Source organism: Oncorhynchus keta, chromosome 6, assembly GCF_023373465.1.
Source record: "Oncorhynchus keta strain PuntledgeMale-10-30-2019 chromosome 6, Oket_V2, whole genome shotgun sequence".
NCBI classification, from domain to species: Eukaryota; Metazoa; Chordata; class Actinopteri; order Salmoniformes; family Salmonidae; genus Oncorhynchus; species Oncorhynchus keta.
This window is the reverse complement of record NC_068426.1, coordinates 11,145,050-11,171,698: the sequence shown is the minus strand read 5'-3', so window position 1 is coordinate 11,171,698 and position 26,649 is coordinate 11,145,050. Positions and strand designations below refer to the sequence as shown.

Genomic DNA, 26,649 nt, shown 5'->3' with positions numbered 1-26,649 from the left:
AGATACAGGCATCATTCCGAACTCAGTTGCAGGAATGGAAGGAAACCACTCAGGAATTTCACCATGAGCCCAATGGTGACTTTAAAACATATCGAGTTGAACGGCTGTTTGGGGCAAATCTAACACTGCAACAACTTAATATGTTCAAACATGATGGTGGCTGCATCATGTTGTGGGTATGCCTGTCATAGGCAAGGACTATGGAGTATTTTTTAAACAAAAATAAATGGAATATCGCTAAGCACACTCAAAATCCTAGAGAAAAATCTGGTTCAGTCTGCTTTTCAACAGACACTGGGAGATGAATTCACATTTCAACAGAGTTCCTGTCTAGCAATGGTTAATAATCAACTTGACAGAGCTGGAAGATGTTTGTTTTTTTAAGTATAATGTGCAAATACTGTACCAACCCAGAAAGACTCAGCTGTAATCGCTGCCAAATGTAATTGTAACAGGTATTGGCTCTGGGGTGTGAATACTTGTGTACATGAGATATCTGTAAACATTTCTAAAAAAAAAAAACATTTTCACTTTGTCAAGATAAGGTATTGTGTAGATGGTAAGATTTTGTTTTAGCCATTTTGAATTCAGGCTGTAATATAATGTGGAATAAGTAAAGGGCCATGAGTACTTTCTGAATGCACTATATATCCATGGCAAACAGAGTCGATTTGAAATGGCATTGTACAACAGACCAGTCAACTCAACAAAGGTAGCCTACTTCAACACACAAGTGACAACCAAAAATTGGCATTGTTGCATTTTTAGTGAGCTACACTTCAGTTATTACACTCAAACTCGGAGCATCATTTACCAATTTAGTAGCAATGGCCAAGAACACACAAAACGAATGTTAAGGTTTACGTGCGAATTACATTGCGGCATCACTGGAGTTCACGTTATAGTATAAAGTGTGCCTTGGAAACCGGTATGGTTAAACTTAAACATAGGCATAATAAGATGCAGTCAACATATCCTTGTTACTATGTCGTTTTATATTCATCAGTCCAAAGCAAAGTCAGAGTCTTCTGAAATCTAAGTAACGTTAAACGAGCACGCATTATAGTAGATCTAGTCATCAATCATTACTCAGCAACTGTGCATGAAAACAAATGTTCTAGCTACAATGAAGGTAAACGCTATCCTACCCAATGTTAACTAGTTAGTCAGTTTAATAGATAACACAGCCAGCCAGCTAGTTTCGGGGTTTTTCCAAATCATGATTAGCTGGCTAACAGAACTAGCTGGCTAATTGAATCAGTGTAAAAACTAACATCACCACCTGATAAGGCTAGCAAACTAGCTATCATGCAACAGCATGGCAGTTTTCCAGAATTATAAATCACTGTAAACTTTTTGTTTTGTTATAAAAGACAGCTCACAAGCAACAGTGGTTAAGATTTTAGACACGAACATTTACACATCTAGCTAACTGACGTTAGCCATGTCCTCGTTGCTTTGTAGCTTACCTAGCTAGCTGCCACTCACTCTTGAGTCTAAATCGGAGAAAGGGGGACTTTCAGAGGCCAGCGTCCCCATAACCCATAAATCCAGCTGCACGCTTACTAGACAAACACACTTAACAAAATAGCAACTTACCCACTTGATTGTTTCGCCGACACGACCAGCTTGGTGTATACAATCTGGATCTAGAGTTTGACATTAGCAGTAGCTAGCTTTACCAGTATTGGGGCGTCCCGGTTTAGATGTGGTTTGTTACTGGTGGAAAGAAACATGAGGACTCGCCACCCTCCTTCACCTCGTCGCCTTCTCGGATAAGCGATTGCTCGCTAGAGGGCGTAATAACACCTCCAGTGCCCTGCCCTCCCTCCCCGCCCTCCCACTAAAACAAAACAAACGTGTCTATACTTTGTTTTATAAAGCAATGCATGTTGAAAACAAGCTGATATGGCTCATTGTAATTTTCTATTGTTTAAAAAATATATACTTTGGAAAAAGGACTATGGTCAATGATGCTTGTATGGCATTCCACTGAATATTCTTGATGTGATAAGAATAATCTCTCTCTCGCTCCTCAATCTCCCACATTTAAGGAAAATGGGTTTCATACTAGATGCCTTCTGACGCTTATGGGGCAGGGACCTGAAAGTCCTCTGAGTTGGTCCATTGCTTTTCAACCGATAAATGGGTCTTTAGATCTGTGGATGCCATAATGCACTTATTAAAATCAGTCAAACATAGGCCGACAGTGCATTCGCGAAAGTATTCAGACCCCTTGACTTTTCCCACATTTTGTTACATTACAGCCTTATTCTAAAGTTGATCAAATTGCCCCCCAATCTACACACAATATCCTATAATGACAACGCAAAAACAGTTTAGAAATATTTGAAAATTAACTAAAAATATTATTAAATTATTACTCAGTACATTGTTAAAGCACCTTTGGCAGCGATTACAGCCTCGAGTCTTCTCAAACTCTGTCAGGTTGGATGGGGAGCGTCACTGCAAGGCTATTTTCAGGTCTATCCAGAGATGTTCGATCATGTTCAAGTCTGGGCTCTGGACATTGAGTCTTGTCCCAAATCCACTCCTGCAGTGTCTTGGCTGTGTGCTTAGGGCCGTTGTCCTGTTGGAAGGTGAACCTTCTCCCCAGTCTGAGGTCCTGAGCGCTCTGGAGCAGGTTTTCATCAAGGATCTCTGTAATTTACGCAGTTGATATTTCACTCGATCCTGACTAGTCTCCTTGCAGCTGAAAAACATCCCCACCACCATGCTACACCATAGGGATGGTGCCAGGTTGCCTCCAGATGTGACGTTTGGCATTCAGGCCAAATAATTCAATCTTGGTTTCATCAGACCAAAGAATCTTGTTTCTCATGGTCTTTGGCCTTTTGGCAAACTCCAAGTGGGCTGTCATGTGCCTTTTACTCAGTAGCGGCTTCAGTCTGGCCACTCTACCATAAAGGCCTGATTCTCCCACGATTGCTCAGTTTGGCCGGGTGGCCAGCTCTAGGAAGAGTCTTGGTGGATACAAATTTCTTGCATTTAAGAATGATTGAGGCCACTGTGTTTGTGGGGACCTTCAATGCTGCAGAAATGTTTTGGTACCCTACCACAGATCTGTGCCTCAACACAATCCTGTCTTGGAGCTCTAAGACAGTTCCTTCGACCTCATGGCTTGATTTTTTTTGCTCTGACATGCATTATCAACTATGGGACCTTATATAGACAGGTGTGTGCCTTTCCAAATCACGTCCAATCAATTTAATTTACCAAAGGTGGACTCTCCAATCAAGTTGTAGAAACATCTCAAGGATGATCAATGGAAACAGGATGTACATGACGTCAATTTGAAGTCTCATAGCAAAGGATCTGAATACTTATGTAAATAAGGTATTTCTGTGGTATAAATATATATATATGTATTTTTACCCCCTTTTGCTCCAATTACGAGAGAGAGGCGAAGGTAGAGTCATGCGTCCTCCAAAACATGACCCATCTATAATAATAATAATATATAATAATAATATTATTAATTATCTAACCGCTCTTCTTAACACCCACTCGCTTAACCCAGAAGCCAGCTGCACCAATGTGTCGGAGGAAACACTGTTCAACTGATGACCGAAGTAATCCTGCAGGCGCCCGGCCCGTCACAAGGAGTCGCTAGAGCGCAATGAGCCAAGGAAAGCACCCCCCGCCAAACCCATGCTCAGATGTAAGTGGTATATTTTCTTAAAACACTAAACTGATAACACTTGCAATGCCCCCTATCTTATGTTCAGAACCTTTGATTGTGTATTCATTGGGGTTTCACTCAACTTTCACCCCTATACCCGCACAAAAAAAATCGGACTGGTGACATTTGCGTGATCGGTTTCCTATTGCTCATTTGCACGTCACGGCACTGATATCATGTCCCCGTGTGGGACTGTGGGTCAGTTAACCTTGTCGGAGTGGGCGCCCTGATTCTAATTTGTGAGCTAGGCAGGCTACTGCCTGGGAAGGTCTCCCTAACAGAAGTATGAGATGGGGAGAAGGGCGGGGGTAGGTTGACCTCAGGTCTCCCCACTGGAAGCGGGGGAATCTGTCAAATAGCGCATCTCTAACTTTGTACATTACTAAATGCAATTAGTAAAATCAGTCACACTACGAAATGCTACCAAATAAATCACAATTCATTCATAATACTGTGAAAGTATAGTTTCACAGATATATTTTAGATTTTTTTTCTGGTTTGTGTGAAATCATTAAGAATAAGGTGAATTGGTTTAGTCTTGACTCTTGGTTGACAGTGTTGGTGGATGGGTAATTGATTGATGCTCAGTGCCAAATCAACACAAATTTGTTTCTATTTGTCTTTGTTACTTCTTTTTTATATGAGTCTTACTTTTGTCTATATTTTTATATTTATATAGTTTTACATGTTATGATTATTTATTTGTGTTGTTCCAAATGTCTGAATAAAAATGACAGTTAGTGCAGAATGGTACAGTTAGTGCAGGGGGGTTCACCCAGGGAGCCATAAAAGAACTGCCACTGTCCCTGAGTAAAGTTCAGTGAAATATAATAAGTACATTTTCTTTAGGAAACAACACATTTCACTGCACCTATCCGGTGAATGCGACAATAAAACATATTTTAATCCAATATCAAAAATGCAACATACACGATTCAAAACTGTTATTTTTAAAGTGTTGAATAGAAAGAATAGTGGATGATAAATGTTATTTTCCATACAGTATTTGACATGCACATTTTCTTTACAATTTGTATCCAATGGCAGGTTGTGAGCATTTTGAGAAATGTTGGTTTTACAGTTTCATTAACCTTGTACAAAACATCAGAAATAGTGGTGCTGTATAGCAGTTGGCTAATGTGAAAACATATTACGGTGTTGTCTGCCATTTCTGCCCCATGCAACATTGTACAAGATCACCTTTTCTATGTGCCTTGTCAACTGATACAGTATCGCCTGTCTCTCTGCTTGGCAAAATTCATCAGTTTACAGTGTATCAATGAAATTCAGATAATGAGTGGAATATATTGTTATATACAACCCGGGTATTTCAGCAGTGCATTGTACACTTCAACTATGTCCTATTGAAGCATACTGGCTGATGGAGAATGATGATGTGGTATTTACAGCCACTTCCATATATGATTTGGTTTTACCTTCCAACATAAATTGATGTCAAATTGATGCATTTATAAGGTAAAAATATAGACATTTACAGTGTTCAGCAGTTATCAAACTATATAATTTAACTAGGCACTACATCATTTTGGTTCAGTAGTTAACAATTTTGAGAAGTGTGACTAAGTGATGACAAGAAAATCATATCAAAAGTAAAATGAATATTGCATTTTGAAAAGCAGATACTTAGATTGAATATGTTACCAAATTGAAAGAGTGATTTGGTGCAGTGGACAAGTGACATTGTGAATAATTTTGTTGTACTCAGTGAATTGAAAATGTGCTTAGAGTTATGAAACATGAGCTGTTGTGATAATCTGTTTAGATTGTTGTGCTTAGAGTTATGAAACATGAGCTGTTGTGATAATCTGTTTAGATTGTTGTGCTTAGAGTTATGAAACATGAGCTGTTGTGATAATCTGTTTAGATTGTTGCGCTTAGAGTTGCGAAAATGTACAAAATACTTGTGAAATTGCAAGAAAGTGATTTAAAAATAATAATAGTAGGTTATATTTAACCTCAGCTCAGGATCCTTATCATCACGTGAGAGAAATGACTTTCCCCTTTCCTCAATGAACCACTCCTATACAGTGCCTTGCGAAAGTATTCGGCCCCCTTGAACTTTGCGCCCTTTTGCCACATTTCAGGCTTCAAACATAAAGATATAAAACTGTATTTTTTTGTGAAGAATCAACAACAAGTGGGACACAATCATGAAGTGGAACGACATTTATTGGATATTTCAAACTTTTTTAACAAATCAAAAACTGAAAAATTGGGCGTGCAAAATTATTCAGCCCCTTTACTTTCAGTGCAGCAAACTCTCTCCAGAAGTTCAGTGAGGATCTCTGAATGATCCAATGTTGACCTAAATGACTAATGATGATAAATACAATCCACCTGTGTGTAATCAAGTCTCCGTATAAATGCACCTGCACTGTGATAGTCTCAGAGGTCCGTTAAAAGCGCAGAGAGCACCATGAAGAACAAGGAACACACCAGGCAGGTCCGAGATACTGTTGTGAAGAAGTTTAAAGCCGGATTTGGATACAAAAAGATTTCCCAAGCTTTAAACATCCCAAGGAGCACTGTGCAAGCGATAATATTGAAATGGAAGGAGTATCAGACCACTGCAAATCTACCAAGACCTGGCCGTCCCTCTAAACTTTCAGCTCATACAAGGAGAAGACTGATCAGAGATGCAGCCAAGAGGCCCATGATCACTCTGGATGAACTGCAGAGATCTACAGCTGAGGTGGGAGACTCTGTCCAGAGGACAACAATCAGTCGTATATTGCACAAATCTGGCCTTTATGGAAGAGTGGCAAGAAGAACGCCATTTCTTAAAGATATCCATAAAAAGTGTTGTTTAAAGTTTGCCACAAGCCACCTGGGAGACACACCAAACATGTGGAAGAAGGTGCTCTGGTCAGATGAAACCAAAATTGAACTTTTTAGCAACAATGCAAAACATTATGTTTGGCGTAAAAGCAACACAGCTCATCACCCTGAACACACCATCCCCACTGTCAAACATGGTGGTGGCAGCATCATGGTTTGGGCCTGCTTTTCTTCAGCAGGGACAGGGAAGATGGTTAAAATTGATGGGAAGATGGATGGAGCCAAATACAGGACCATTCTGGAAGAACCTGATGGAGTCTGCAAAATACCTTCAAATCAAATCAAATCAAATCAATTTTTATTTGTCACATGGTTAGCAGATGTTAATGCGAGTGTAGCGAAATGCTTGTGCTTCTAGTTCCGACAATGCAGTGATAACCAACAAGTAATCTAACTAACAATTCCAAAACTACTGTCTTATACCTGAGACTGGGACGGAGATTTGTCTTCCAACAAGACAATGATCCAAAACATAAAGCAAAATCTACAATGGAATGATTCAAAAATAAACATATCCAGGTGTTAGAATGGCCAAGTCAGTCCAGACCTGAATCCAATCGAGAATCTGTGGAAAAAACTGAAAACTGCTGTTCACAAATGCTCTCCATCCAACCTCACTGAGCTCGAGCTGTTTTGCAAGGAGGAATGGGAAAGAATTTCAGTCTCTCGATGTGCAAAACTGATAGAGACATACCCCAAGCGACTTACAGCTGGAATCGCAGCAAAAGGTGGCGCTACAAAGTATTAACTTTAGGCGGGCTGAATAATTTTGCACGCCCATTTTTTCAGTTTTTGATTTGTTAAAAAAGTTTGAAATATCCAATAAATGTCGTTCCACTTCATGATTGTGTCCCACTTGTTGTTGATTCTTCACAAAAAAATACAGTTTTATATCTTTATGTTTGAAGCCTGAAATGTGGCAAAAGGTCGCAAAGTTCAAGGGGGCCGAATACTTTCGCAAGGCACTGTATATACACACAACCATGCGGGTAGAATTATTCACCATACACAAGAAAATTATCCACAGATGAATGTTGAAGATGTTGTTTCCACTCTGAAATAATAGTAATACACATTTATAAAAGTGTGTGTGTGTGTGTGTGTGTGTGTGTGTGTGTGTGTGTGTGTGTGTGTGTGTGTGTGTGTGTGTGTGTGTGTGTGTGTGTGTGTGTGTGTGTGTGTGTGTGTGTGTGTGTGTGTGTGTGTGTGTGTGTGTGTGTGTGTGTCAATGACTGTATACAATGTATGAAGGTGCGTGTGTGTGTTTTGGTCTGATCACTTGAGAATGCTTTTTGCTGCAGTGTATGCTGGGAAGACGCTGAGCCAGGGTCAGAGTAGTACAGAAGGTGTCATATGCTGAGGCAGTGAAGACAGTAGTAAAGGAAGATGGGTCCGTGAGCTAGGTTGAAGATGACATTGTTAGTAGGCCGAGGCCAATAGAGACCGATAGGAATAACATGTGCTTCAGTAAGGTTGGCTTCTTAGTGGTCATAGCAATGGTTATCAACTCTACTGCATTAAACATAAGTCACCGAAAATAGATGTTGTGGTGGCAGCTGCAGAGAAGTTATTGGGTGTACAAGATTTTATTGCAGAAGAATTACAAGGTGTGTAGAACGACAGCGTCTGTTCTCCCAGGCTGCCGACCTTGTGTAGGATCAGACAGGGCCAAAGTAGTGGAATAGTAGTGCGGTTTTAATGGGTGTAGGGCAGGTTTTCCCAAACTCGGTCCTGGGGACCCCAAGGGGAGCACATTTTGGTTTTTGCCCTAGCACTGTCTACACAGCCGATTCAAATAATCAAAGCTTGATGATGAGTTGATTATTTGAATCAGCAGGCGGTGATGCAACCGGTCACGATGCTCTCGATGGTGCAGCAAAATAACTTTTTGAGGATCTGGGGACCCATTCCAAATCTTTTCAGTTTCCTGAGGGGGTAGAGGTGTTGTCGTGCCCTCTTAACGACTGTCTTGGTGTGTTTGGACCATGATAGTTCGTTGGTGATGTGGACACCAAGGAACTTGAAACGCTCGTCATGCTCCACTACAGCCCTGTTGATGTTAATCGGGGCCTGTTCGGCCCGCCTTTTCCTGTAGTTCACGATCAGCTCCTTTGTCTTGCTCACATTGAGGGAGAGGTTGTTTGTCCTGGAACCACACTGCCAGTTCTCTGACCTCCTCCCTATAGGCTGTTTCATCACTGTTGTGTCGTCAGTGGTAGGCCTGATAACCGAATTGGAGTGGGTCTAGGGTATCCAGGAGGATGCTGTTTATGTGAGCAATGACCAGCCTTTAAGCTGATTCAAAGCACTCCAGAGGAATATATTTAATTCTACAGTATTTTGATTAAAATGTTTCAAGGACAAAATTAAATATATTTACGTTTTTTTTTTTGTAGTGGGGACAGTAACAGAAATCTCTAAAAATGATACTTGAAGAAATGTTATAATTGTTTAATGTTTTACAAATGTTTAAATATTTTGTATGTTTATATGTTTATTTTTTTTAGCTCACATAAGATCATTTAAAAGTATGTATTAAGGTGTCAGTAATATAATAAATGTGGCAAAAAAAATGTAGACATTAACCAATTTCTATAGCGTCCAAAATATGTGTTTACAATGGGGGAGGAGTGCCAAGATGGAGGCACTCTGGCTTCAACACAGCGCCCCCATTGGTCATCTAGTGCAAAGCATTGATTTCCATTAGTTACTATAGCCACAAAGTCAAATTGGCTATCGTAAAAATTCAGGCAAACAAAAATGTGCTTTTCGGGCTTAGTTTAAAGTTAGGGTTAAGCACAAGGTTAGCAGTGTGGTTAAGGTTAGGTTTAAGATCAGATTTTTTAAATAAATATACATTTTAGAAATAGGCGTGGTTTGAGACTTTGTGGCTGTGGTAACTAGTGATTACCGGGAAGACACTGACAGGATTTTTAAAATGGCGACGTCTTTAGGAGCTAACACTTACAATAGACAAAATTGGGAAGATGCGGTATGTTTTAAATGATATTTTTCAGTTAATCTGAAAGGAAAATGTCATGTGTAATTGTTATTCTGCGATATTGATTGCGTCAATAAGCAGTGGAACTAGAGATACGCTTAGTGTTTTCCTGGGAGCTCGCTTAGCTAACTAGCTAATGGCTTCTAGCTAGCTAAGTCGTTGCCCTTTTAATAGTTAGCAAAATAAACATTCACAGCTGCGTAGCTAAAAATATAATGTTCTTGAACTATTTAATCGATTATTCAAAGAAGTTAGCTAGTTAATTTGTAAAATATCAGATTATAGCTTTTGCCGTTAGCTAACCACGTTACTAGTAGCTACTGTATGTTAGCTAGCTAACGTTAATTGTTTTGTTTTTTGCCATCTTCACTTCCACAGGATTTTCCCATTCTCTGCCAGACATGTCTTGGAGAGAATCCTTATATTCGAATGGTACGTTTTATTCAATTCTCTAACTTCGGGTTAATGTTCTCTGGGAACTAACTAACGTTCGCCCATTATCATGAGTATCCGTTCATTAACAGTAACATCACACCAGAAGTCATTGGACGAGGAGCGTCTTCTGTAGGGGGAACTTGTATTAAGATCCCCGACACTCAGTCGGAAACATTAAAACGTATCACTTGCGGTACGTTTTTGGAAGGACATAGACTGTTATATATATGTATATAAAAAAATATTTTTTTAAAGGTTAACTTGGTACACACCTTCATAGGTTTAGTGCAGCCATATATCCATGTTTGGAGACGGAAGACAAGTGTATAAACGTAACTCGAAGTGCAGCAGAAGTGTAGATTGTCAGATGGAGTCACCCGTAGCTGTATGGATCTGTTCAAAACCGCTACAATAAGTGCTTATTTTTGTTATAACTATGTTTTTCTCTGATATAAGATAAGGGCCATATAGTTCGAAAGCCGTATCCCAAGCATTCATTGGCGTTTCTACTATTGGCGTTAAAACACAGTGTCGGGATTGTAGCTCACTCGAGGCAGTAATGGGCCAAGCTAATGGCTTAGAATTGTTGGCATAAGGCTGCCTAGAGGTTTTGAGAGCTAGGAGCTAACCACCTTTTTGCTAAATGTATGTTCATGTAGCTGAATCTTTAATTGACATGTCCTTCTAGATATGGTAATTCAAAACAGGTACTCATCCTGTATCACAATCTGTTTTTTTTTGCTAGACCAAGGAGAAGTATGGCAAGGAGTGCAAGGTAAGAAATTCACAAGTGCATTAATGCTCAATTGGATTAATTAGTCACAGTTACACATATAGCAGAGTTCTCCAACATAGGTTCTGAGGAGATAACCCTATACATAAGTAGAGTACCCTGCTACAGAGTATGCCACTGCAATCTAAACATTCACTGACCTCCTGCTTCCTCTATGTCCTTCTTAGATATGTGCCAGACCATTCACTGTGTTCCGATGGTGTCCTGGGACCCGCATGCGCTTCAAGAAGACAGAGGCGTGCCAGACGTGCAGCAAGATAAAGAATGTGTGTCAGACCTGCCTGCTGGATCTAGAGTATGGTGAGTCAACACGGACAGGGTTTGGATCAGGTTATATCTGTACCATCCAGAGAATGACTACACGCACACAGAGAGTTGTACAGGTATATTTAAAAAAAGTTGCATGTCCGACAAGTTCAGAGTGGATGTTAATTTTCATTACTCCTTCATCTAGGCTTGCCAATACAGGTCCGAGACACTGGTCTGTCAATCAAGGACGACGTGCCAAAATCAGATGTGAACAAGGAATACTACACACAGAACATGGAAAGAGAGGTGATGTATTTTCTCTTATTCAAGATCAAAGGTAGTTGGTAACATGATCTGAGTCCCGTGTGTAATCTTCTAATTGTGTCACTGCAGTAATGTTACCAGACAGATCAATGTTTACATTCTGTCGTCTAGCCTAAGTCTGCTTGCTTCGTAAATATCCTAACAGTGTGTTCATGCCAAGAGGGTTCAGATCGCACCCTTTGACCCTTCTCATTTTCCCTTGAAGATTCCAGACAATGTTTACTCGCCAAGTCACATGACCCATTCATGAGGACCACCCAGAAATATCTGGTCTTTGGTCCTCTGGTCTTAGTTGTGTACCTTCCGTGGCCAGGTCATTCGTCATTATTTCAGTCTTCATGACATCTGGTAAATTAAATGGTTCAAATTTCGGTGAAATGCATCCACTTGACAGTCGCTCTCTCCTGACTACAGATAGGGAACTCTGATGGTACCCGGCCCGTGGGTCTCCTGGGTAAGGCCCCCAGCTCTAGTGACATGCTGCTGAAGCTAGCCCGCACCACACCTTACTACAAGAGGAACAGACCACATATCTGCTCCTTCTGGGTGAAGGGAGAGTGTAAGAGAGGAGAGGAGTGTCCTTACAGGTGAGCAACTGTCAACATCATGAAACCATAGGTGCAAAGAAATACATGGCACATGGGCAGTTGTTGACTTATGAGCCAATAGGAAAAAGTAAATGCAGTGGCACAGGTCTGGTTCTCGACTTTGGCCAAGATAAGAAGATTGTTTCCAAGATGTTGACAGACGTTTTGCTTTAACTCTCATTATCTCTGAACTACTGCACTCCAGGCATGAGAAGCCAACTGATCCAGACGATCCCCTGGCAGACCAGAACATTAAGGACCGTTACTATGGTATCAACGATCCTGTGGCTGACAAGCTGCTGAAGAGAGCCTCCACCATGCCGAGACTGGACACTCCAGAGGACAAGTCCATCACTACACTGTACGTGGGGGGGCTCGGAGACTCCATCACAGACTCTGAACTCAGGTGAGTGCCTGCCCAGAATAATACATTTTTATTCCAAATGAGTAAAAATGTACTCATTTACAGGAATGGCTTGTGGAATAGTTACAGGGGAGAGGAGGCGGGATAAATGAGCCAATATAACTGCTTGCCCCCCAACAGGAACCATTTCTACCAGTTTGGGGAGATCCGAACCACCACCATCGTTCAGAGGCAGCAGTGTGCCTTCATCCAGTTTGCCACCCGTCAGGCTGCAGAGTTAGCTGCTGAGAAATCCTTCAACAAGCTCATTATCAACGGTCGCAGACTCAACGTCAAATGGGGCAGGTAAAGTACCATCCTATGATATGACAGTCTCATGCACTTCCACCTGTGGTTCCTAATACTAGTGACAGATGGCTGTGGCAGCAGGTACCTGTGTTTCTGTTGACTGATTGCTCTGTTATCACAGATATTGCAAGTAAAAGCACCTCCAGTGTGACATGAGTTGATGTGATGGACTGACTGTGTTGTTCTGTTCCAGGTCCCAGGGAGAGGGGGGAAGGAGGGACGGGAGAGGGGGGAAGGACGGAAGGGGAGAAGGGCTGACTGAGATGGGGCTGAAGCTGGAGCCGGTACCTGGACTGCCTGGAGGTGAGAGCTATACACAGGGAGAATCTCAATTTAATTTCCTTGATTCCTAGCTACCTCTGTCTATCACCTCATCCTCAACTTATTAGATGAGAAGGTCAGAGGATGAGGGACCTCAGACCTCTTCCAATGGGGTTTGAGAAGGAGGCTAGACGATAGGAACCAGGGTTGTCGCAGTGACCGTATTATCGCCACACCGGTAGTCATGACCGCAGTAAAATTCTATGTGACTCGGTCGCGATAATCTCCTCTTGTGCACTCAGGACATGCATTAGTAGTACCCAACTCGCTAACACTCATAAGGTCACTAAGGGTCTGGTACTCAGGTCTCTATTGTCCCTCTAACCACTCTGACATCAATGCAATCGAAATCGCATCAAACACTTATCATCAAAACAGTACGTGCTTTTAAAACTCACCTCACTGTGATTGATTCATTTAAAGAAAGAAGTTCAACAACATGTTGTAACTGAGTGGGTAACGTGGTCATTGTAGATTTGTTTCAAATTCTAACACAAGGAAATGGACAGCGCTTTCTAAGGTGATGATTCGCTTATGCAAAGGCCTGTATATGAGCCCGAGCCCATGCCTTTAAATTATTTAACCCTTCTTCAAAAGTTTCAGGTAGCCTTCCACAAGCTTTCCACAATAAGTTGGGTGAATTTTGGCTCATTCCTCCTAACAGAGCTGATGTAACGGAGTCAGGTTTGTAGGCCTCCTTGCTTGCAGACACTTTCAGTTCTGCCCACAAATATTCTTTAGGATTGAGGTCAGGGCTTTTTGATGCCCACTTTAATACCTTGACTTTGTTGTCCTTAAGCCATTTTGCCACAACTTTGGAAGTATGCTTGGGGTCGTTGTCCATTTGGAAGATCCATTTGCGACCAAGCTTTAACTTCCTGTCTGATGTCTTGAGATGCTGCTTCAATATATCCACATAATTCTCCTACCTCATGATGCCATCTATTTTGTGAAGTGCACCAGTCCCTACTGCAGCAAAGCACCACCACAACATGATGCTGCCACCCCTGTGCTTCATGGTTGGGATGGGTGTTCTTCGGCTTGCAAGCCTCCCCTTTTTCCTCCAAACATAACGATGGTCATTATGGCCAAACAGTTCTATTTTTGTTTCATCAGACCAGAGGACATTTCTCCAAAAAGTACAGTCTTTGTCCCCATGTGCAGTTGCAAACCGCCTATAGGCCCATCATGCAGTCATATTTGTTTTGGTTTATAAGACATTCTAAGGTTTGTATCATTCACAACTGAAATTGGCAAATAACTCTAAATCTACCGTTTCGGACCTGTTTCAAATGATAACTTTTACGCTCAACTTAGCCACTTCATATGCACACATTCTCGCACCAGAATGGGGGAAAATAACCTCTATAATTCAGCTAAGTTCAATTATATTCTTGTTACAATAAAATAATGGCAATTATAAGCATATATTTTCAGCTAAACGAACCAGCCTACAGCCGTGATGCATAGCCAGACAACATACAGTAGGCCAACTCATTATGTTCTTCTGAAATCCATTTTCTTCATATCATGTTTCTTTAGACCTGACTAAAATAATGGATTTATTGTGATGGCCTATATGCAATTGATTTATTTGACTTGTCGACGTTCCGAAGGTACGCATCAGCGACTTGTATGTGTGGAGGCCTGGAGATGCTAAACATGTTTATGCGTAACCAGTTAATAATGCTCTATTACGTTCCAAAACAAAGCGCCTATGCAAAACCCTCACTCTTGTCACTCAAACGTGTTCCAGCTTCTGCCTGCCAGATGGAAGTCTTTGCTAGTAGGTGTGTATGTAGGCTATCTGCTCCTCCCCTCTGAAGCCTAGGTTACTGTAGCCTACTCACAACATTACAAGCATGATTCAGAAATGAAGGGGATGTTTTAAAAGAATGGATTAACTTTTTCAATGCTAGTTAAGGATACTATAGTTATGTTTCACATTGAATTTATTAACTACAAAAAGTTTTTTCTAATTCTTGTGCTCCTCTGTACACACAAGCTTGCTAATGTTTGCTCTGGTCCAACGTTAAACCAACTGGGAAGTTCAGACATTCAAAGTTCCTCCGTAGGGGTAATTCTGTGCGACTAATTCAGATAATGCATGTCATAAAAAGATACCCAGCGCTTCAAGGTAAGCTTCCTCCATCTTCTCGCAAAATTTCAGTTGCATCTCGCGGCCTACACTGTCACTGGCAGCACAGTGTGTGTGGGTTTGTCATGATTAAACCTTGCTGAATTACAGAAATCATGCTGTTATGGAAAATACAACTTCTTTCCTATACAGATTAAATAGCTTCCATAGCAAGCTACTCTATCCCCACTAATTGGTGAAGTATTTTAATGGTTTAGAGGTTTAAAAAGGAATATCAACCAGTATCTTTTTGGGGGTTCAAACCGGTTGCTGATAGGAGCAGTGGAACAGAATAAAAAATATAATGGTTCTGCTCACAATGAAACGATTTGAAAATAATTTTGGTTTCAACCCCTGAGTAAAACCCTCACACACATTTTACCGTGATCTTCCAGTGATGTGACTTGTTAATACTGCCCCTCTGTCTCTGTCCTGCAGCGCTACCTCCACCGCCTGTGGATGAAGACACCCCTACCAACTACTTCAACCTGGGCCCCAACTCAGCTCCTCCTGTCATGAACATCAGTCTACCCCCACCCCCGGTGTGGCTATGCCCCCTCCTCCAGGTAAAACAAGACCCCCCCCCCCCCCTGAAGTGGACCACAAATAAAACATTTTCAAAAGTGTTTTGATTGTGTTGTCCTCTGAAATACAGATAGACAGAGTAAATTAGGACAAGTTTAAAACACATTTTTATCCCCCTCAACTAAGATGTTATAACCTGTGGTGTTTCTATCCCTACAGGCTTTGGGCCACCCATGTTCCACTCCATGGACCCTATGGGGATGCCCCCTCCCATGGGCATGAGGCCCCCTGGCCATGTCCACTACCCCTCCCAGGATCCACAGCGCATGGGTGCACACGCCAGCCGTCACGGAGGCTCCTAGACCCTCGTACCTCACTGTTTTATGATTAACATCGTTATAATTTGACCAATTTCGCCCTATTAATAACCGACACAGTGACTATAGTCACAGTTCACAGATGTGAAATGCTTCTTTTATATACGTGTAATGGAGAAGAACCTCTGTTTTGTGCATCAGCAAGGTCTTGCTCGTTAGGAAACTGGAGTGCTGAACAGTATAGTTTTAAATGATTCGTTATACCTTCCTCCATCGAACCTACAAGTAACTGCCAAAATAAAGGAAACATAAAGTGTCTTAATAGGGTGTTGGGCCAAAACTGCTTCAATGAGCCTTGGCATAGAACTCTACAAGTGTCTGGAACTCTATTGGAGGGATGCGACACCCATTCTTCCACAATAAATTAATTTGGTGTTTTGTTGATGGTGGTGGAAAACACTGTCTCAGACGCATCAGAATCTCCCGTAAGTGTTCAATTGGGTTGAGACCTGGTGACTAAGACACACACATTTTAAATCACCTATGCTCCTATGAGACCCCTTTTTTTTCCCCCAATGTCACTGATCTCTTCTAACCATGGTAGCCAAAATAATGGGCAACTGGTCATTTTATTGCTAAATGAACTCAGGAACCACACCTGTGTGGAAACACCTGCTTTCAATACACTTTGTATCCCTCATTTTGAAAAGTGTTTCCTTTATTTTGGCAGTTACCTGTATGTTCTATCTCTGGCTTGTATATTTGAAAGGGGGAGGAAGGGTTACGTTTGCAAATTGTGCATATTGTACTGAACCTTTCTTATAGAAGAGAATGTCTCCATTTCTACAATTATTTTTTCCCTTCTAACGCATTTTATGCAGAATTGTCAGATGTTTAACGGTCTTCAGAAAAACCAATTGTTAAGACCATTTGACTTCCATGTGGTGGCACTATTATCTAAAGAATGAAGGTGTCCATGACTCCACAGCATTGTCAACGTCTTTTATTATAACTGAAAAGTGGTTAACATTTTTGCTTCATTAAACATATCCTTTCTTTTAAAGTGTGTTTTTGTAATAGCATCATTTAATAAGTTGTGACCTTGATGAAGTATGACCTGGTCTAAGACATTGTGGATATCATTAGCTGTGGCAGAACAAGACAAGGAGAGAACATTATTTTTCTAAAGTGATTACATGCTAGAAAATTGCACATTAGTATCCACTGTTTGGACTTGCAGTTTGTCTATAAGAGTGAAGCGAGGTCATCTAAAGCTGTCATGGAGCACGTTTGACATTGAAGCCGACTTTACAGGAGAGTCAAGACTGATCAACAAATCCCCTTCCATCATATATAACTAAATATTATTTGTAGATCAGTCAGTCACAAGTTACCCCTGATGCTCTCCGTCACAGCCATGGGCTCAGAGGTCTGAAGTCTCTGTTTCAGCAGTGTAGTGGGCAGCCCAGCCCCTTGGGGTGCGGTTGAAGTTGGGCCGGTCACATATGCTCTCCCAGGTCCGACTCGGTTCAGTATGGGCCTGCAGGAGCTCAAACCCTGGCAGGGGGAACATCCTCACACTACCTGCTGTCCCCCCAAATGGCATCGGGGCCCTACAGAAATAAATGGGTGTCAGGATCTGCAGTTAGTAAGTCTAACAAATCCCCTTGCCGACAAAGTCAAGCCTAGGGGTTAGAGCGTAACAGGAAGGCTGCAAGTTCAAATCCCCGAGGTGACAAGGTACAGATCAGTCGTTCTGCCCCTGAACAGGCAGTTAACCCCCTGTTCCTAGGCCATCTATGAAAATAAGAATTTGTTCTTAACTGACTTGCCTAGTTAAATAAAGGTACATTAAAAAAAGTGAAAATCTGTCGTTCTGCCCTTGAGCAAGGCAGTTAACCCACCATTCCCCGGGCGCCAAAGACATGGATGTCGATGAAGGCGGCCTCCTGCACCTCTGATTCAGAGGGGTTGGGTTAAATGCGGAAGACATATTTCAGTTGAATAAATTGTTGGACATCTGACTAGGTATCCCCTTTTCCCTAAACCACAGATGAAATGAAATGTATCTGATCATAAGGCCTCTGGTGTGGGTCATGGTAGCATGGTGAGTAGATTCTCAAAGTTTAATGACTAGTTCTGATTAGTAATTTACCTTTGTATCTCGATATAAATCTGTCTTGAGTGTTTTCTAGAGTTGTGTGGGGATCAGCTTACAGACACTGTGTTTTAAAATAGACGCTTTACTCAGTGGCCCAGGCTGGTGTGAGCCAGCGCCAGATTCTGGTTTCACAAGCAGACGACAGCCTTTTAGAAAGAGGTTTCAGAAGCCAGCCAAGGAGCAAACCAGAGGAGGAAACCAGAGGAGGAAACCAGAGGCCTAGAACTTTCTTTGACTACTGAAAGATTGACTCTTGAGTATTTCTCAAAACACACACTTTGGTTAGTCAACCACAAGCTGTGTGGGGGTGTAGGGAGTGGTCAAGGGCAGGCTATAGAGCCAGTCACTTGGGCTCACCTGTTGAAGCACCTGTAGTTGTTTGGGGTGAGCTTCTGTGGCAGCTCAGGGAGATGGGCAGAGATGGCAGACTGCAGCTTGTCACTGTTACCGTTATGGTGCTGAATCTGCCATGGGGAGCAGTAGGCCTTGGGAATCACAGTGACGTTGAACCTCTCATGAGGAACTTCTTTCAGAGGCCCATTGTAACCTTTGAGGGAGAGGTGGATTGTTATTGTAGGGGTAATACCCTGTCCCCTTCCATCAGACAGACAGACACTCTCTCACACTCAGTTACCTGGGGCCAGGACACTGGGGTTTCCCTTACTGTCTATTGTGTTCTTCAGGGATCTCACTAGGCTGTTTCTTCCTGGTTGTCCAATATAGACCTCTGTGTGGTAATTATTCTTCCCCCCTTGTAAGGCTCCCTGGTTGTGTCTACTGCTATGGCCTGGCTGCTGGGGGTCGTGGGGCACCACCCTGTGAGTGTCTGGTGCTACATTCTCCAAGGTGAACCTCTCCACCCTCTTCTGTCTCTCCTGGTACATTCTGGAACCTATGTTAGACCGCAGGTTAAGCTCTTCCATCATCACATCCTGAGGAACGCTGATCTTCTTCCCCAGGTCAAAGTGCTCTGAGGTGTCAGCAACACAGAGACAAGAGAACATACAAAGGCAGACACGTAGACAGATGAACAATCAAATAAGTAGAGAGGTAAACACAAACTAACGTATCAATATCCTCCACAGTCTTTTGACTTGATTGTAGTGACCTCTTTACCTTACAAGCAAAGCCACTGCCCAAGCCGGAGCTGGAATGATTCAATGTTCTCTATGTCTTCGGTGTTCAATAGAATGTAGCTAACTGGCTCTAACAGTACATGACTGAATTGCAGACACATCATACAGCTAACCTCTCATTGTTTGTAACAGTATCTGATTCTGGCACATTGAGTTCTGTTTTCAGACTCTGAATGAGGATGGTTACTTCAGGAAGGTGTTTGATTGCTGGGGATGTTTAATCATTAAACATGACACCTGGAGGAGACATGCTGTTCTTGTTATTAGGTCATGTATGTTGGATTCATGGCTCTGCCCTACCCTGCTACTATGAGTCACACCTCGTCTCAGCATAATGATATTGCTCCCCTGGAGTGATATACATTACTAGGTTCTCACTCCCTTCACTCCCTCATAATTCACAACTCTCACAGTTGAGCTCAGAGGGAATGCCATTTGCCCTGTTGAGCTAGAATATATGAACTTTTCTGGATCAAATAGGATTGAAAGGGAAACAAAAGATAATGGAATTCTCCTATGAAATTCAATGCAATGTGGCATTCTTTTTCAATAGCTCGTCCTGAGTCTTGACTCCCTCTGTGGACTGTGGTGGTTGCCATACCTCCTTGTTTTTCCATGCACAGTTCCTGGACCAACTGTTTCCTCTGCTTGGCCAGGTCACAGTCTGGTTCCTGCATCGTCCCTGTCAATAGGATGACACCCTGCCATCAGAGACTAGTGTGATTACACCCTGCCATCAGAGAGTAGTATGATTACACCCTGCCATCAGAGACTAGTATGATTATACCCTGCCATCAGAGAGTAGTGGGATTACACCCTGCCATCAGAGACTAGTATGATTACACCCTGCCATCAGAGAGTAGTATGATTACACCCTGCCATCAGACAGTAGTATGATTACACCCTGCCATCAGAGACTAGTATGATTACACCCTGCCATCAGACTAGTATGATTACACCCTGCCATCAGAGACTAGTGTGATTACACCCTGCCATCAGAGACTAGTGTGATTACACCCTGCCATCAGACTAGTATGATTACACCCTGCCATCAGAGACTAGTGTGATTACACCCTGCCATCAGACTAGTGTGATTACACCCTGCCATCAGACTAGTGTGATTACACCCTGCCATCAGACTAGTATGATTACACCCTGCCATCAGCGACTAGTATGATTACACCCTGCCATCAGAGACTAGTATGATTACACCCTGCCATCAGAGAGTTGTATGATTACACCCTGCCATCAGACTAGTATGATTACACCCTGCCATCAGAGACTAGTATGATTACACCCTGCCATCAGAGAGTTGTATGATTACACCCTGCCATCAGACTAGTATGATTACACCCTGCCATCAGCGACTAGTGTGATTACACCCTGCCATCAGAGAGTAGTGTGATTACACCCTGCCATCAGAGAGTAGTGGGATTACACCCTGCCATCAGAGAGTAGTATGATTACACCCTGCCATCAGAGACTAGTATGATTACACCCTGCCATCAGAGAGTTGTATGATTACACCCTGCCATCAGACTAGTATGATTACACCCTGCCATCAGAGACTAGTATGATTACACCCTGCCATCAGAGACTAGTATGATTACACCCTGCCATCAGACTAGTATGATTACACCCTGCCATCAGAGACTAGTATGATTACACCCTGCCATCAGAGACTAGTATGATTACACCCTGCCATCAGAGACTAGTGTGATTACACCCTGGCATCAGACTAGTATGATTACACCCTGCCATCAGACTAGTATGATTACACCCTGCCATCAGACTAGTATGATTACACCCTGCCATCAGAGACTAGTGTGATTACACCCTGCCATCAGAGACTAGTGTGATTACACCCTGCCATCAGACTAGTGTGATTACACCCTGCCATCAGACTAGTATGATTACACCCTGCCATCAGAGACTAGTGTGATTACACCCTGCCATCAGAGACTAGTGTGATTACACCCTGCCATCAGACTAGTGTGATTACACCCTGCCATCAGAGACTAGTATGATTACACCCTGCCATCAGAGACTAGTGTGATTACACCCTGCCATCAGACTAGTGTGATTACACCCTGCCATCAGACTAGTATGATTACACCCTGCCATCAGAGAGTAGTATGATTACACCCTGCCATCAGAGACTAGTGTGATTACACCCTGGCATCAGACTAGTATGATTACACCCTGGCATCAGACTAGTATGATTACACCCTGCCATCAGACTAGTATGATTACACCCTGCCATCAGACTAGTATGATTACACCCTGCCATCAGACTAGTACGATTACACCCTGCCATCAGACTAGTATGATTACACCCTGCCATCAGACTAGTATGATTACACCCTGACATCAGACTAGTATGATTACACCCTGACATCAGACTAGTATGATTACACCCTGCCATCAGACTAGTATGATTACACCCTGCCATCAGACTAGTATGATTACACCCTGCCATCAGAGACTAGTATGATTACACCCTGCCATCAGACTAGTATGATTACACCCATTGCATCAGACTAGTATGATTACACCCTGGCACCAGACTAGTATGATTACACCCTGCCATCAGAGACTAGTACGATTACACCCTGCCATCAGACTAGTATGATTACACCCTGACATCAGACTAGTATGATTACACCCTGCCATCAGACTAGTATGATTACACCCTGCCATCAGACTAGTATGATTACACCCTGCCATCAGAGACTAGTATGATTACACCCTGCCATCAGACTAGTATGATTACACCCTGGCATCAGACTAGTATGATTACACCCTGCCATCAGAGACTAGTATGATTACACCCTGCCATCAGACTAGTACGATTACACCCTGCCATCAGACTAGTATGATTACACCCTGCCATCAGACTAGTATGATTACACCCTGCCATCAGACTAGTATGATTACACCCTGCCATCAGACTAGTATGATTACACCCTGGCATCAGACTAGTATGATTACACCCTGCCATCAGACTAGTATGATTACACCCTGCCATCAGACTAGTACGATTACACCCTGGCATCAGAGACCAGTACGATTACACCCTGCTATCAGACTAGTACGATTACACCCTGCCATCAGACTAGTATGATTACACCCTGCCATCAGAGACCAGTACGATTACACCCTGCCATCAGACTAGTACGATTACACCCTGCCATCAGACTAGTATGATTACACCCTGCCATCAGAGACCAGTACGATTACACCCTGCCATCAGACCAGTACGATTACACCCTGCCATCAGACCAGTATGATTACACCCTGCCATCAGACTAGTATGATTACACCCTGCCATCAGAGAGTTGTATGATTACACCCTGCCATCAGAGAGTTGTATGATTACACCCTGCCATCAGAGAGTAGTGGGATTATACCCTGCCATCAGAGAGTAGTGGGATTACACCCTGCCATCAGAGAGTAGTGGGATTACACCCTGCCATCAGAGAGTAGTGGGATTACACCCTGCCATCGGAGAGTTGTATGATTACACCCTGCCATCAGAGAGTAGTGGGATTACACCCTGCCATCAGAGAGTAGTGGGATTATACCCTGCCATCAGAGAGTAGTGGGATTACACCCTGCCATCAGAGAGTAGTGGGATTACACCCTGCCATCGTAGAGTTGTATGATTATACCCTGCCATCAGAGAGTAGTGGGATTACACCCTGCCATCAGAGAGTAGTGGGATTACACCCTGCCATCAGAGAGTAGTGGGATTACACCCTGCCATCGTAGAGTTGTATGATTACACCCTGCCATCAGAGAGTAGTGGGATTATACCCTGCCATCAGAGAGTTGTATGATTACACCCTGCCATCAGAGAGTTGTATGATTATACCCTGCCATCAGAGAGTAGTGGGATTACACCCTGCCATCAGAGAGTTGTATGATTACACCCTGCCATCAGAGAGTTGTATGATTACACCCTGCCATCAGAGAGTAGTGGGATTATACCCTGCCATCAGAGAGTAGTGGGATTACACCCTGCCATCAGAGAGTAGTGGGATTACACCCTGCCATCGTAGAGTTGTATGATTACACCCTGCCATCAGAGAGTAGTGGGATTACACCCTGCCATCAGAGAGTAGTGGGATTACACCCTGCCATCAGAGAGTTGTATGATTACACCCTGCCATCAGAGAGTTGTATGATTACACCCTGCCATCAGAGAGTTGTATGATTACACCCTGCCATCAGAGAGTAGTATGATTACACCCTGCCATCAGAGAGTTGTATGATTACACCCTGCCATCAGAGAGTTGTATGATTACACCCTGCCATCAGAGAGTTGTATGATTACACCCTGCCATCAGAGACTAGTATGATTACACCCTGCCATCAGAGAGTTGTATGATTACACCCTGCCATCAGAGAGTAGTATGATTACACCCTGCCATCGTAGAGTTGTATGATTACACCCTGCCATCAGAGAGTAGTGGGATTATACCCTGCCATCAGAGAGTAGTGGGATTACACCCTGCCATCAGAGAGTTGTATGATTACACCCTGCCATCAGAGAGTTGTATGATTACACCCTGCCATCAGAGAGTTGTATGATTACACCCTGCCATCAGAGAGTTGTATGATTACACCCTGCCATCAGAGAGTTGTATGATTACACCCTGCCATCAGAGAGTAGTATGATTACACCCTGCCATCAGAGAGTTGTATGATTATACCCTGCCATCAGAGAGTAGTGTGATTACACCCTGCCATCAGAGAGTTGTATGATTACACCCTGCCATCAGAGAGTAGTGGGATTACACCCTGCCATCAGAGAGTTGTATGATTACACCCTGCCATCAGAGAGTTGTATGATTACACCCTGCCATCAGAGAGTTGTATGATTACACCCTGCCATCAGAGAGTAGTGTGATTACACCCTGCCATCAGAGAGTAGTGGGATTACACCCTGCCATCAGAGAGTTGTATGATTACACCCTGCCATCAGAGAGTAGTGGGATTACACCCTGCCATCAGAGAGTTGTATGATTACACCCTGCCATCAGAGAGTAGTGGGATTACACCCTGCCATCAGAGAGTTGTATGATTACACCCTGCCATCAGAGAGTTGTATGATTACACCCTGCCATCAGAGAGTAGTGTGATTACACCCTGCCATCAGAGAGTAGTGGGATTACACCCTGCCATCAGAGAGTAGTGGGATTACACCCTGCCATCAGAGAGTTGTATGATTACACCCTGCCATCAGAGAGTTGTATGATTACACCCTGCCATCAGAGAGTTGTATGATTACACCCTGCCATCAGAGAGTAGTGGGATTACACCCTGCCATCAGAGAGTAGTATGATTACACCCTGCCATCAGAGAGTAGTGGGATTACACCCTGCCATCAGAGAGTTGTATGATTACACCCTGCCATCAGAGAGTAGTGTGATTACACCCTGCCATCAGAGACTAGTATGATTACACCCTGCCATCAGAGAGTAGTGTGATTACACCCTGCCATCAGAGAGTAGTGGGATTACACCCTGCCATCAGAGAGTAGTGGGATTACACCCTGCCATCAGAGAGTAGTATGATTACACCCTGCCATCAGAGAGTAGTGGGATTACACCCTGCCATCAGAGAGTTGTATGATTACACCCTGCCATCAGAGACCACTGTGATTACACCCTGCCATCAGAGAGTTGTATGATTACACCCTGCCATCAGAGAGTTGTATGATTACACCATGCCATCAGAGAGTAGTGGGATTACACCCTGCCATCAGAGAGTAGTATGATTACACCCTGCCATCAGAGAGTAGTGGGATTACACCCTGCCATCAGAGAGTTGTATGATTACACCCTGCCATCAGAGAGTAGTGTGATTACACCCTGCCATCAGAGAGTAGTATGATTACACCCTGCCATCAGAGAGTAGTATGATTACACCCTGCCATCAGAGAGTAGTGGGATTACACCCTGCCATCAGAGAGTAGTGGGATTACACCCTGCCATCAGAGAGTATGGCAGATAGAAACAGCCTATGTAAGCATGTGTTGTTCTTATGTTATAAGGGTGCGGCAGATAGCCTAGTGGTGAGAGCTTTGAGACCAGTAACCGATCGAATCCCCGAGCTGACAAGGTAAAAATATGTCGTTCTGTCCCTGAGCATTAACCCAGAGTTCTTCGGGCACTGAAGACGTGGACGTCGATTATGGCAGCCCCTTGTACCTGTCTGATTCAGAGGGGTTGGGTTAAATGCGGAAGACACATTTCAGTTGATGGCATTCAGTTGTACAACTGACTAGGTATCTCCCTTTCCCCTAATCTTGTTACTACATAACAATCCAGCATGGTAATAAGTAAACATCCAGAGATATTTCAAGTAAACTGATCACAGCCAAGCCATTCTGTCAAATGTCACGCAGCGTACAATGTATATAGAACATGAGTTATACCGGAGTTATACAGTAATAAAGTGAGACTAACCGACAGAACAGATCCTCGTGTCATCATGATGTCTTACCTGCTATTGAAATTCCAGAACTACCTCCAGATATCAGCAAACTCACTCCCGAATGAGGCTGTAAGAAACTGCTTAATAATTGCTTATGTCTCTTTATTCAAGGCAGAGCTTCCTTTGCTAGTGGAAGACTGGGTTCTGACGGTCGGACCACCCACCTTAGATCACAGGCTTATTTTAGTGAGTGGTGGTCACTAGTCAGAGTGTGCTCCTCACATTATCCCCGATAATAAAAACATGATCTAGCTGACACAGACCCTGAATGGACACCATGGTCCAGGGGTATTCAAATCTTACCTTACGAGGTCCACAGTCTAAATCAGTACCTGATACGAGGGAAGAATGAATAGAAGCAGTGGAACTGGCTTCAAGGTCAATAGAATTTGAGGGCCATAATCTACACTGCTCAAAAAAATTAAGGGAAAACTTAAACAACACAATGTAACTCCAAGTCAATCACACTTCTGTGAAATCAAACTGTCCACTTAGGAAGCAACACTGATTGACAATAAATTTCACATGCTGTTGTGCAAATGGAATAGACAACAGGTGGAAATTATAGGCAATTAGCAAGACACCCCCAATAAAGGAGTGGTTCTGCAGGTGGTGACCACAGACCACTTCTCAGTTCCTATGCTTCCTGGCTGATGTTTTGGTCACTTTTGAATGCTGGCGGTGCTTTCACTCTAGTGGTAGCATAAGACGGAGTCTACAACCCACACAAGTGGCTCAGGTAGTGCAGCTCATCCAGAATGGCACATCAATGCGAGCTGTGGCAAGAAGGTTTGCTGTGTCTGTCAGCGTAGTGTCCAGAGCATGGAGGTGCTACCAGGAGACAGGCCAGTACATCAGGAGACATGGAGGAGGCTGTAGGAGGGCAAC

General features: G+C 43.0%; 2 protein-coding genes and 1 pseudogene across 5 annotated transcripts in view; 1 reads left to right on the top strand and 2 right to left on the bottom strand.

The window, feature by feature from the left end:
* LOC118384936 (bifunctional heparan sulfate N-deacetylase/N-sulfotransferase 1-like) overlaps positions 1-1,798 on the bottom strand; it is a 144,029-nt gene extending 142,231 nt beyond the window's left edge. For 2 of the 3 annotated variants that reach the window (XM_035771648.2, XM_035771651.2), the window contains exon 1: positions 1,600-1,798. The gene's annotated coding sequence lies outside the window, so the exon portion shown is untranslated. The remainder of the gene's footprint in view (positions 1-1,599) is intronic. The other variant, XM_035771649.2, reaches the window with a different exon arrangement.
* A 7,639-nt stretch (positions 1,799-9,437) lies between these two features.
* Positions 9,438-17,029, top strand: LOC118385737 (pre-mRNA-splicing factor RBM22-like; annotated as a pseudogene). Its single transcript, XR_008138930.1, has 11 exons — positions 9,438-9,554; positions 9,942-9,995; positions 10,744-10,773; positions 10,959-11,091; positions 11,246-11,346; positions 11,779-11,951; positions 12,157-12,357; positions 12,496-12,660; positions 12,857-12,966; positions 15,560-15,687; positions 15,866-17,029. The product of XR_008138930.1 is annotated as a pre-mRNA-splicing factor RBM22-like (transcript).
* On the bottom strand, positions 16,952-25,915 carry LOC118384935 (myozenin-3-like). Its single transcript, XM_035771647.2, has 5 exons — positions 25,771-25,915; positions 19,862-19,942; positions 18,759-19,094; positions 18,482-18,671; positions 16,952-17,576 (listed from the first exon to the last, which is right to left on the bottom strand). Exons 2-5 carry the CDS (start codon positions 19,935-19,937, stop codon positions 17,387-17,389), a joined length of 792 nt encoding a protein of 263 aa, XP_035627540.1. The 5' UTR covers positions 19,938-19,942; positions 25,771-25,915; the 3' UTR covers positions 16,952-17,386.
* Between the last annotated feature and the right edge of the window lie 734 nt (positions 25,916-26,649).

Bases quoted from the DNA above. Each gene is read 5' to 3' on its own strand.
- LOC118384935 (XM_035771647.2), bottom strand. From the start codon at position 19,937: ATGCAGGAACCAGACTGTGACCTGGCCAAGCAGAGGAAACAGTTGGTC. The intron at 19,095-19,861 runs GTATGGCAACCA...CTGACACCTCAG, and splicing joins GTGCATGGAAAAACAAGGAG to AGCACTTTGACCTGGGGAAG. The intron at 18,672-18,758 runs GTAACTGAGTGT...TCTCCCTCAAAG, and splicing joins CCCCAGTGTCCTGGCCCCAG to GTTACAATGGGCCTCTGAAA.